We start from the raw sequence: 13,721 nt of genomic DNA on the forward strand, positions 1-13,721 counted from the left end.
GTTTGTAGCCAAGGTCTGTCAGAAAACAGGTTACTATGTTATTTATTCTTCAGTAGATGTGGTCGGAGAGTGAAACAGTATTGTGTGTTAAGTAACACATCCTTTAACGTCACTATTTCAGACACTTCGAGCTGTTTTTGTTGACTTCTGTCGATGACACAGTTTGCTAGTTTGTTGTTGCTGTCTTATCTGCATTTTGCAATTCAACATATTACCTCTGGTCCGTGACTCCTCACAGAAAAACAAGTTCATGAAACAGTGACATAAAACAATGAGTTTATGTCAATTTGTTACCTGAATAGCTGTAATGTCTTAGAGACTGATTTATCTTCCCTTCATCCACCTTCATAATTCAAGTTCTAATCTGCAGTTCAGGAAATAACTCTATAATCAATAAACTCGGTCGAAAATATTGATTTCAGCGTTGATGATAAAAGGATCTCCCGTTTAATGAGACGACAAATGTAAAACTATTCCCTGCGCAAAATCGAGCCCAATTCACAAATGCAGATGAATATCAATATATTTGATATTTGAAGAAATACCTTCAAATGCAGATAAAATAGCTCACCTATTGACGGCCCGTGATTTTTCAGTGCAGCGGCAGACTCGCAGCTGATTGGCTGGCAGGTGTACTCAGCCTCCCGATGCAGCCAATAGAAACGTTTCGATACTTTCCCACATGAAACCGCTATAATAAATTCGTCAGCTGCCCTGAAACAAATTCTCAGTAAGTGACGGTAACTGCAGGAGGCACAGAGAGAGGGGAAGAGGGAGAGCAAAGGCATCAAGGGGAAGACCACGCTACACTAAAAGGCTACAGAACTTGTTTGCCTGCCGCTCAAAGGTATGTGTCTTTACTTTTTTTAAAAATTTTTATAACTATATACTATTTTAAACAAATGTTTGTGCATTATATGACCAGTTGGTTTGATAAAAAAACAAAACAAAGAATATTATTCTTTCACACACTGACCGTTTTTATATTAAAGTTACATTACAAGTGATAAATAAGAATAATAAGGCATGTGTGTTGGGTATACAAGTCACACCAAGATAAGCCTAAGATAATGTCATAATTCGACTTTTTTGTGTTCTATAGCTTAAAAAAGCTATTTTTATGATATTTTGCATCTAAAACAATGTATGAAGTCTGTTGTAATGTGAATTTTAGTTTTGGGACCCCTCCCATTCGCTATTGTTACACTATATTGCAAAACAGCCTGAATGACTTTGAAAGAACCGACTCTGAAAGTGATATGCATAACATAGAAGGTGTGAGTCTTTGAAGTGGCTTTAGTGGCTCATTCACACATCTTAATAATTAAGAGTTCAAGAAAAAAACGTGCATGCTCAATTTTTAGAACTATCTTTATTTTAGTTTTAGTCTATCTACAGTATGTTTCTATATCATCACGTGCAGAAATGTTTAACTTGGTCATTACATTCAAATGACTTCAACACACCTCTTTCTTCTTTATCCACAGATATTGAGGTCTGAATCCACCAGACACGGTCAACTACCCTTTTCCTCTTCTCTGTCTGCTATCCTACTCCTTGAAGCTATGGCACCCACTCTAGCCACCGCATTTGCCCGCCGCTGGTGGATGGCAATAACAGCCATCATTGAAAATCTGCTGTTCTCTGCCGTTCTGCTGGGTTGGGGCTCCTTACTCATCATGCTGAAGTCTGAGGGTTTCTATTCATACCTCTGCACAGATCCAGGTATGAATCCTTCTGAAATACATACATTCGTATATAATGTAACACCAAGAACTCAAGAAAACTAGCAAATTAGAAGAGGCATTGAGGAACATTTAGGTTACATGGTGTGCAAGTCAAGCTTGTGATCTTGAAAAAAAAAATTTATTTAACGCATGATTGTGTTTTATTTGTCACTACGGATATTGGCAAATTCCATCCATTCCTTCATTCCAACCTGATCTTGAAACAAATACTGCATCTGATAGTACTCGAAAGACCCTGCTTTTAAAGTCACATGTGTATTGTATAGTAATGCACCACTGACAGTAGCGTTTTATGTTGTGTAACTGATTGCGCTCTGCAGCAAAACACTTTTGTGCTTACCTTCTCTAAGGAGGAGGAATGATGTCTTCCCTCAGCAGCCTCACAACCATAGACACTACCACAGACTTCCATTAAATCAGCTAGTAGTCACAGTTAAACACAAGAATGTTAAAGGGCTTTCCACAGGGACCCTGACCTAATCAAGTGCATATTTAAATTGAGAGGCTTACACCCTGTCAGATGTAAGTTAAGATGTTTATCATCTCAGATAGAATCTCAGACCTGCTGATTATCTCATATTTAATTGATTGTACTGTCTTTGGTATTGATTAGCACCACATAAGAACATGTTTTGGTCTTATGGCTGGTGATGCCCTTTTATCACTGTCCTGTTCTTTCTTGGGCACTTTGGGCTTCATTTAATAAAAGATGAGGACATTGAGACCTATTTAACCACAAAAGCTGGATTGAAATTCCCAGGCAGACAAGAAAAAAAAGGGGTAGAGGAGGGGTAGAAGACGAGAAAAAGAGTTGTTTGTGAAGGAAATTGTAGGAGGCTTATCGTTTGGGTAGATCTAGGAATACCACTTCTTCTGGGTGGAGTGGTGGGCATCTCACGTGTCTGTCTGGCATTTTTTGCATTGGAAAGTGCTTATCGTTCCTTTTTGCTGCTGTCATAGTTCCCTTTTTTTTTACAGTACTCAGCTGATTTGACTGTCCTTTCGGTCAGTCACATTATTGTGACGTAATAAGGTCCACATATAAGTCTCAAAGGACAATGTCATGAGACATTAGTCAGCATTCAAATTTTTCGTCTTTGACCATTTTAAATGATGCGAAGCATGTGAGGACTCTTGTGGTTTAGTACACTAGTTGAGATTTCCCGTCATGCAATCACTGAAGTCGTCATGATAAGAGTTTCACATTCAAGCTTTCTCAGAAATGAGGTTAGGGACGCTTTGTATTGTGTGTGTGTGTGTCTCATTCACTATCTGTTCTTTACATTTTATCAGATCTGGCCACCAAACTAATGGCTGTGAATGAAAAGAACAACCCCTCCTTGTTTTCACTCCCACTTTTGCCCTAATATCTGTTCCCAAATCTTCGTATTAATATGTTAATATATTTACAGTTTCCTTTAGGAATGTGAATTTATTGTTAGTTCTTCACCATTTCAAAATTTTAAGATAATTTTAAGAATTTTAATTTCCATGTGACACTCGTACTCAGAAAGGCATCACGTGGCAGTCGGCCCATCAGAAAATAGGTGAAAGATTAGATGAAAAGCAATATTAATTACTTAATTGTTACAGTGAAGATAGTTTATTACAGTGAGGTTAAGTAATAAACCCCTCAAACGAGGTTCAATAGTTTCATGTATGCTCCTCTATCACCCTTCTATCAAACGCACACACTCCCGACCTTTTTTTTTTTTTTTTTTTTGCTGAGACCAGGTGACTGCTATCTCTCCGGGTGTGTCTTGCACATCAGTGTCGCCTACGCACACCCTCTCTGGTGCATCTTTAATAGGGTTTACAGCAGGAACACCGTTCACACATCAGCATGGTTTAGGAAAGAAGCCAGAGCAAGCCCTGCTAGTTTGCTAACAGTCGAAAGTAAAACCCAACCCTTCATGTGTAGCAATAGAAAGTTCACGACTGGGTGCCAAACACGTCAGAACATTCTGCACTCAGTTCTAAAACACACTTGGAGTTGGAAACATTCTCTTTGTTGTGGAAGGAAGACACGTGTATCATCAGGATGAGACTGGCACAGTGGATAATTACAGCAAAGTCACTGTTTCCACACCAATAATGGGTGGTATCTTGAGGTTTGAAAAGAAAAAAATTGGTGTAATTCACTCACACTTCTTGAGAAAAGGGTTATTTTTAACCATATTTTGCATTTTTCAGAGAAACATCATACTTTTGTCACCCATCAGCATTTAAGATGGAAAAACATCCAGATTAGTTTAAGGTCAGGTCTAATTATCTAGTTTATATGTCTCCGTTCCAGTGAGACAGCAGCTATTAATGGAGTGTCATCTGGTTTGGTAGCAGCGTGTATGTATGTGCGTGGAGAGATAATGTGGAACAGGACAGTACAATAGTCCAAAAGGATGATTATAAACATTGTTCCTACAGCAGAACAAGATAAAGGAAGAGCAAATGTTCAGCTTTCTTCTTTCTATCATTCCCAGCCCTTATCTCAGGTTTTATTGAGACCACATAATGATGATTCCTCATTCCAAGCATTTTACCGCTGGGTGAAGGTTGATTTCAGACACTTTGGAGAACTGCTGAGAAGACTAGCTTAAACCAGAATTCATTCCAGGCTGGTTTATACCATGCTGTTCAGAAGTGAAACTTGGTTAGTCACTTGGAAGTTCAAGTATCAAGTCATTTGCAAGTTCAAGTGTACATTTTGTCTGTATGGACACCATCGCTACAAGGGGTAGCTCACGACTTTGTTTCTTCTGTGGAACACAAAGAAGATATTTTGAAGAATTGTCTCAGTTTCCATACATCAATAGTCAATGTGGCTTGGACCCCAAAGTTCTGCAAATATCATCTTTTATGTTCCACAGAAGAAAAAAAAGTCATACAGGTTTGGAACGACATGAAGGTGAGTGAGTGATGACCTTCTCAAGTTTCCTTGTTTTTATGAAATGCTCAGACAATTGCAAACTCTTGAAGCAATGTTGGAATGTCCTTACCTTAATCCACTGACCGTTCCACCCATGGTGTGTTGACAAGGCCGTAGAGTGCATGTTTTGAGAAACCCCAGTCAGGAACTTCAAAGAACTATCATGAGGTGTTGGAGTCCACACGTGTTGCATCTGCATGATTGGACAGCAACCAGAATTACAAGTAACTGATGCTTACGTAACAGTATAGGGCTCAAAGCAGGGGCACACGTGACAGGTTTTTACACCAACATCTGAATTTTCTCACTCTCATTCTTTATCAACATGATTTAGCAGAAATGGTCAACTGTTGAGTACTGCAACACAAATGGGTGGGATATCAGGTCACGTTGATGTTCAAGCTGATTTTTGTAACATGGTAGCTGCTGCTGGTAATGGTTAACATGGGTCCCATTAGCTTAGCCTCTTACATCTCTCTTCTTCTCCTTCTTTCCCAAAGGAAACAGCTCAACGGCAAACTTCTCCCTACCAGCTGTGCCTTCATCCCTGTCGAATGAAGCAGATTATGAATATGATGAGTTTCAGCCTGCCCAGCGTGATGGCGGTGTGGAGGTGGTCCCTCTAAACCATCCGGAGGACCATCTGAGGATGAACGGCTGGCTCATCTGTAAAGCACAGGATGAGATGCTGAATCTGGCCTTCACCGTGGGCTCCTTCCTCCTCAGCGCCATCACACTCCCTCTTGGAATCGTCATGGACAAATACGGCCCACGCAAACTCCGCCTGCTTGGAAGGTAGATAGCATGTGCTTAATTTTTCAATGTAATTACTATACCAGTCACATGATGGATAAATTATTAATGAAATGAAAAGTGTGGTAAGGTCAGATCACAATAAAGATCAATGAGCAGAAAAGTGTTGAATTTTCCATTAATATCTGACCTTTTCTTTTCCAGTGCCTGCTTTGCCCTCTCGTGCCTTATGATTGCTTATGGAGCCAGCAACCCAAATGGTAAGAACACCATATATGCAACTGAGTTCAAAATTAGTGAAACAGATACCAACGTTGTAACAGATACCAAAAATATTCCATCATTTAACATCTGCTTGTTTTTCTAGATCTGTCCGTTTTGATCTTCATTGCTTTGACCTTTAATGGCTTTGGAGGAATGTGTATGACCTTCACTTCACTTACGGTGTGTGTTAGCTTATTCATGAAAGTACACTTTTTTTTTTTTTTGTTCAGCTCTTTTGATGCGTTTGAACTTGCTTACTCCGAGTTGCCTGTAATATTTACATTGCTAATTAGCATAACAATGGTAGGGGATAGGTCCCATATGATATTCAGATTTGCCAATAAGGGTTTTTCAGTGGTTGATTCTTGAATTGTTACATTTGGTGCCCTTGATCCTGCTACATCCAGGCTAGTTAGATGTCTCTGTGTCTCTTTTTCCTCTCTCTTATTTGAGCGTCTCTCAAGCATGGTGCAGTAGATTAATCATTAGACCCATCTGTGAGTCTTACTTTAGTGTTTTTCCTGCACTGACACCATGCATTAACTCCTGATGATGTACTATCCAGTGTGCTGACCCAGTAAGAATAGCCTAGCTTATCATGCACTCAGCATGATCTTAGGATGATCTATTTGACCATGAACTCACAAGAACACTCACACCCAGAGTCCAAAATTAACTTTTTGCCACGTTAATGGCCAAGGTTTGAGAAAATGAAAGACAGCACCTGCCTCAAAATGCGAAGATTGCATTGATGGCTTAATGCAAAGGTTTGTTCTGGTTTGTCATGTTGCATTTACACTTTGAAGGGTGAATGGGGTAGCAAAGTCGCTTTACAATTGATTTGGAGAATACCTTCAAACCAGTACTGACAGGACTTCTTACAAAAAACAACTCTTTTCCATCACGAACCTGCCTGATCACACACTTTCAAATGCATTCTTACATAACAGGACACTCGCTGTTGCTCATCCACTTGTTGTCACAGGAACAAGGCATAACTGTGAGCAGGCTGCCCCAGTCTGTGCTCCAATTAGAGTCATAAAAGAGACTCGGCTTCAGCCGGTTCAGACTGGACAGATCATTCCTCAGTTCTTACCGCCCCAGTTATTCCTGTTTTATTGACAATGAGGAACAGAAAGTGAAATAAGAAGGAAGTGTGGATTAAGTATTCAAAAATATTTCAGGGTCACTAGTGTTCTAGTTTTTTAATCATCTGTCAATTGTTCTTTCACTCTTTTCTTTCTTTCACATCTCCCTGCTTCTGAACTGAAACTGCTTTCACTGTTGATTTGCTGTGCTTTCGTCAGTCCATAACTGTTGGCCATCTCTCCTTGCCTGTTGCCATTTATAGAGAAAACGGTGGATCAGTTGTCTTCATATCAATCCTCTGAATAGCCACAGTCTGAATAAGAATAGGATAAGAATATTAAATGTAAAATATAATTTACAAAGAACTTAAAAATAAATGTAATTTAATTGAAATAAAATAAATATTTTTGCTAATATATAATGATATAATTAAAAATAAAATTACTTTATTAATGTATTTACTAAAATTAAAAATAAATCTGAACGTTTTTCTTTCTTGCCAGGATTGTTATGAAATATTTAAATAAAAAATAAAAAACACTTATTAAATGTAATTTTAATCTAAGTAAATATGTTTTTTGCTAGGATTGTTCTGAATTTATACATTTTAAATTAGTAAGCAATAAATTAATAAACAAATGAGATTCATTAATTAACAATTAATTTAACCAAATCTGTTCCCATGTTTCCTTCCAGCTGCCCAGCATGTTTGGCGACCTGCGTGCCACCTTCATCGCACTCATGATTGGCTCGTACGCTTCCTCAGCTGTCACCTTTCCTGGGGTCAAGGTTTGTTAGATTAAACAATTTGGTGAAAAACAAGATTATAATGCCACATTATGTTCTTAGATACTAACTGTTTATCTTTACAGGTGATTTATGACCTTGGTGTGACCTTCATCACGATTCTGGTGGTCTGGGCGGCCTGTGCAGGCCTCGTCTTCATCAACTGCTTCTTCAACTGGCCCTTGGAGCCTTTCCCTGGACCCGAGGACATGGACTACACGTAAGAAACACACATACATAAAACTCATACCCATTAAACATCTACAATATCTGACTCTCATTCTGTATGTGTTTTGTCTCTCTGTCTATCCAGTGTCAAGATCAAGTTCAGTTGGCTGGGATTTGACCATAAGATTACAGGAAAGCAGTTTTATAAGCAGGTGACGACAGTAGGCAAGCGTCTTAGCGTGGATAACACTCAGAAACAGAAAGAGCTTGCCAAAGAGGGCCAAAAACTCTGCCTGTCCACTATGGACCTGGAACTGCAGTGTGAGGCCAAGGAGGAAAGTAAGTGATGGTCTGACATAAGAAAAGGTCAGAAATTATGGTAATATGACAGGTCAATAACTAATTTAGACTAACTCTGTTTTCCTTGTAGCTCAGTCGTTTATGAAGAGCATTCTCAGCCCTCTCTTCATGTTGAGTCTGGTAACCATGTGTGTAACTCAGCTGCGTCTCATCTTCTACATGGGAGCCATGAACAACATCTTGGAGTCCCTCAGTGGAGGAGATCTCAATACTGGTGAATAAGCATGTATAAATATGTCTGGAAAAAACAGGGAAAAAAGTATATATGTGTATGTGTGTGTGTGTGTGTGAATATACTGTATATATATATATATTTTTTTTTTTCATAAAGAAATACAGCAATTTAATTACAATAATTCAGATATGTAAATACAGCAAAAAAAAAAAACAAACAAAAAAAAACTGTCAGTATGGACATTATAATTGCCTTCTAAATGGCTTTTTTTTTAAAACAATTTTTGCAGTTGAGAGAATGGAATTGGGTAAGAATTTCAGTAGCACAGTAGAAACCAGTAGAGCGTGTCTTTCCTAAAGCTTGTTATTCTAGCATTTAACCTTCTCCTGTACTCACGTCAAGCGTAACACATTCCCTGCCCACCTGTGCTCTGGGCCGTAACGCATACACAAGTCTGTAGAGTGCCATAAACTCTAGCCATTAACCAGAGTAGTTATTAACTAACCTCAGACGTTATCTATTAGACAGTGTTATAATCTCTCTCTTGCTCTCTCTCAGTGAGCCTCTACACCTCAATTTTTGGCATGATGCAACTCTTGTGCTTGATGACGACGCCAGTCATTGGTCAGATTATGGACTGGAAGCTAAAAGAATGTGATGATGGAGAAAACGATGAAAAAGAGCGCAACAAGTAGGTTATAAAACACTTAAGTGATTTATGGATACAAACATGACCTAAATAATCATTTTTAAAGCTCAAAATACTTAAAAAATCAAATGTGTTTCTATTTCCTCTTTGTCTCCAGGGACGAGCCCCAGCCCAAACGCAGAGACAGACAAATTCAGAAAGTCACCAACGCCACACGGGCCTTCATCTTCACCAACATCCTCCTTGTTGGCTTTGGCATCACCTGCCTAATTCCCAACCTCCCTCTTCAGGTGTGTGTTACATATGGAATTAATCATGCAATGTGATGAATATTACTGGTTATTCTGTGCATGTATTTGCATAGTGTGCACAGTATTCATAGTACATATTGCAGCAATATTAAGAGTAGTATGCTAGCATGCTATTTTGTTTATGTGCAGAAGGCGGCTATTGCTAAATTTGGAATAGCATACTACTCTTAATATTTCATCCATATAGAGTAGTATGCAAGTATACCATATAGCAGAAATAGTAAGACCAGTATGTACACACAGAAAAAACCACTTGCTTTTGGTACCTTGAGTGTCTGCTTAGTTGTACAGCATCTCCCCCCAGTGGCCTAATTATTAATCACCTTCTAATTTTACCTTAAGAAAAATGTTTTTAATGTTTGATTTTGTGATTTAACCTTATGTCATCTTTCTCCAGATGCTCTCGTTTGTCCTTCACACCATCGTCAGAGGCTTTATCCACTCCGCCATCGGTGGACTTTACGCCGCCGTGTGAGTTTATCAATATTATCTGTAAAACATTATTAAATACCGCTTGTGATCATCATTTTTGTCAGTAATAACTGCATTTAAATCATATAATATGATAACAAATAATCTGTTTGTGCGTCTGCAGGTACCCATCATCTCAGTTCGGCAGTCTGACAGGAATGCAGTCACTGGTTAGCGCTGTGTTCGCTCTGCTGCAGCAGCCTTTGTTCATGGCCATGATGGGACCACTGAAGGGAGACCCACTCTGGGTATGACACACACAACAGAGAGCTTTAGTAATACTAAATGGATTAAATGCCCATTAGGCATGTTTTGACCTCCTCTTTATGTTTTTTCTGGTGTAGGTGAATGTTGGTCTGCTGGCTGTCAGCATGCTGGGCTTCCTGTTACCACTCTACCTGCTGTACTTCAGGAGAACCCTGCACAAAAAGAGGAAGGAGAAAGAAAACAATGCGAAAATCTATCTCAAAATTAACGGCACTGACGTACCAGAGGCATTTGTATAAAGAAAGCAGATAAAGGGAAAAACAAAGGCATGAGAGAATCATCATAGCTACACAAAAACACAAACGCAGAGACAATTAAATACGATCGTGCCTCTTTCTTAGAGGTTTACGAAGTAACTCAATGGACGAAAAAAGGAATGAGAAAGACAGAAAGCAACGCTCTTCTTTGCCATTTTATTTTCATTTACACAGATATTTTATATTACGCATTTGCACATGTGATAAAGTTTCAACCCTGACTGTTTCTCCATAAAACCAGGGGCATTTCAGTATACAGCATGACTTTTTTAATATACACTGTTTATGCCAACTGGACGTTTTTGAGCCAGCCTGGCCTCCACAGACAGTGTAATGATGCCAGTTGGCTGTCTTGGCCAGGAACGCCCAAAACACCCCTATTCATTAAACCACACTTCACAAGGGATTTCATTGTAAACCATTATAGCCCCAGTTTTCACTGTAATAGTTGTGGTGCAATGCAATTGTATTCACTAAAGACCACATTTTTAATTTTCATGCTTTTTACATTTTTCTATGAAATAATGTTGTATTTATGAAAAAGATCTGTGATCTCTTTTGATCATAGGTTCTTTATGAAAGCCACAATTTGTGCATTTCAGTTTGTATATGTTTTTACACTACATGCGCATGAGATGCATATATAAAAGAGGCTGAAATGCTTCTGATCTGCGAGGTGATGGCTGAAAGCTGAGGCGCAGATGTCAGGGCAACAGCAGCACTTTTAACACATGTCCCATAACCCCCCCTCATGACCCATAATTTCCTTTTTCTGTCTTTCTTTCACTAACAATCTGCGATATTTCAAGTCGAGTGTGTTAAGAGTCATTTGTGTCACTGATCGTAAGATCAAGTTATAATGGACCTCTGAAGTAAAATATTATATAGAAAGAACAACTTAACTCACAAATGTGCCTTTTGTGCAGTTTACAGTGAAGTTAGCGATGCTGATGATAGCTGATAGGAGGACTGGAGCCATGGATACTGTGGAAATGTTTTGGTATTGTGTGTAATGTATTTATTTCCTTAAAATCTAACGGACCATATGGACAATGCACCCTTATTTGCAAAGGTTTTTATATAAACTTACATCTCAGTGTTTCAGCAGCTGTTTGTTTGTTTGTGTGTTTTTTCAAAAACCTTCATGTATTGTTCTATATGGCATTATTGCTGAGGACTATATATTCAATAAAATTTGTAATCATTGCTCATTTTTGTCATGTATTATTTTACTTACTAGTATAGTGTCGGTTACATTCGTTGTAGGATTAAATGTATTTTTGAAAAGCATAATCAGTTAAGAAAAAGATTTAGCTGTTTTTTTCTGATGAAACTGTTAGTGTCATCTGATATTACCCAGGGTCTTTAAAACCAGTGGAAAATAATGCAAAACAAAACAAAACCAAAACAAAGATTTAAGTTTGTTTTCTTATAATGGGAATCATGAGATTGTGATTATTTCATAGACAGGCCTAGTTTTAACAGTAACAAATGAAAACCTGCATATTAAAAAATATATTTTATTTTGGCTTTGCAACAATGAGCAATTAAATGAAAAGTATTTAGTTATTTAAATTACTTAAAATATTATTTAATCTGAATACTTCATTTGTAATATCACACTTATCTAACATTGTTTAACAAATCAAAATAAAACATCAGAAATCTCAAGAATAACTGATTGATTGAACAGACCTAACAGTAAGAGATAAAAAAACAAATCTGCTTATTTTGTGGGAAAAAAATGGCTAATATTTAATTTGGGGTTTAGTACACAAGTAAATTATTTGTGTTTTTAAATATTTTATTTAATGTGAATATTTTCTTTTGTCTTATCCCACTTAATTTTATCACATATTAATGGGTCTTTAAAAATGTAATATTTATATAAGAAACTTTGAATGACATAAGCTGATTATTAATTAGCCCACATTAGAAATCAGATCTAAAATGCACTATACATAATCAGATTTCTAGTCTATTGCACAAATACATCTGGCTTTGAAATATACATACACTTTGAATGGGAGACACTGTATTTAATGTGCTTTGATGGAGGACGGATCATACTGTAACTACATGAAAATAATCGGATGGTGGGATCTGTCTCCAGATGTGCTATAAATAGACTGCACCAGTTTATGGTTACATAATTTGTGACAGATTATAATTTGACTGATATACAGAGAGCTATGCGACCACCAGTTGTTACAGCACACAAGCGACCACCTCAGACCATCCATCGACGGTCGTCCCCGTGTTTTTTTTTTTTTTTTTAAAGCATTAAGTCTGACCACGATCACCGAGACGATCACCCCCCTCCTCAACATCATCGCCATGACGTCATCACTCCTATGTCACAGCATCAGGGCTTGTCGTTAACGCCCCCCTCGGCCCTGATCAGGAAGTGAATCTGTGGGAAATAGAAAAACGGTCCCTAGAATGACATAGAAGCGGGTGAGGTGGGGTAGACCGAGACACCGGGACTAACGCAGGACTCGACACCTATTTGGATTCCTCCAGGTGCAAAACCACGTTATCTTTGTAAGGCATAAAGCACAGGAGAAAATGCTGATTAAAGAATTGTAAGTACAGCGTTATTTTTTGATCTGATTGTGATGGGAGCATCCTCTGTGTGTCCGTGCAGAGCAGGTACCAGAGGCCATGGCGACATTGTAAACTTGACTTTCTGACAGTTCACATTTATATACATATTTTTCAAGCATTTAATAGACAAACGGCTTTGGTGCATATTTATCAATTTACCTTATGCGTGTTAAAAACGTTTTGATTGGTGCAATTTTTACGTTAACGTTACCTCTGAATATAAATATTTTTTATTCAACTAAACGCTTTTGAGTGGGTGTTTTGGCAGAGATATCTCATCAACCGAGTTTAATTGTCTCTTCATTGTGTTATTGATACGCTCGTGAAGGTGAAGCACACCGCGTTCCGATATTAAATGGCGCCTGTGTATTAATATTAATACTTTCAGAAACATCCCGTTCATTCATCGCCATGTGGCCATGAGACTGGCTATATTCACATTTTAGTTAAACCGCTCTTTTCAGAACTGGATCCGTTCACCTTGCGCACGTTTCATTGAACTTGATAATATACTCCCCCCGTCAGTCACCTTTGAAATATTAATAACCTTTCTTTGCCCACAAACACACAGGACACCGTCAGAAAGGTCATGAAACCATATGAGGCTTTCTATTCATCTCCAAACAGAGCAGAAAATATTATAGTCCTATAGGTGAAAAAAAAAAATCTTTATTTAGATGTGGTTTTTTAATGATAATGAGTTTTTAAAATTACTTTAGAATAATTTCTGTTAGTAATTTCAAGCAGCTCAAATCGTCTTTTGGCGCCCCTATCGTCAAACTACGGCAAAGACGATTTCAACAAACACTAGCGATAAGGTGTAAAAGCACTCTAATAAAGTGAAACATATGTCAGTAGCCCATGTGACAATTGTTTTGATGATTTAGCAC

General features: G+C 38.0%; 1 protein-coding gene across 1 annotated transcript; it reads left to right on the top strand.

The window, feature by feature from the left end:
- The first annotated feature begins 730 nt into the window (after positions 1–730).
- Positions 731–11,434, top strand: LOC306865663 (large neutral amino acids transporter small subunit 4-like). The gene is made up of 14 exons (XM_079410405.1): positions 731–847; positions 1,488–1,725; positions 5,175–5,469; positions 5,632–5,687; positions 5,795–5,871; positions 7,477–7,569; positions 7,653–7,786; positions 7,880–8,073; positions 8,165–8,308; positions 8,828–8,960; positions 9,076–9,208; positions 9,627–9,700; positions 9,825–9,948; positions 10,045–11,434. The coding sequence occupies exons 2-14, from the start codon at positions 1,566–1,568 to the stop codon at positions 10,204–10,206; spliced, it is 1,779 nt and encodes a 592-aa protein (XP_079266531.1). The 5' UTR covers positions 731–847; positions 1,488–1,565; the 3' UTR covers positions 10,207–11,434.
- The last annotated feature ends 2,287 nt before the right edge of the window (positions 11,435–13,721 follow it).

Source organism: Barbus barbus (genome assembly GCF_936440315.1).
Source record: "Barbus barbus genome assembly, chromosome: 47".
Classification (NCBI taxonomy): Eukaryota; Metazoa; Chordata; class Actinopteri; order Cypriniformes; family Cyprinidae; genus Barbus; species Barbus barbus.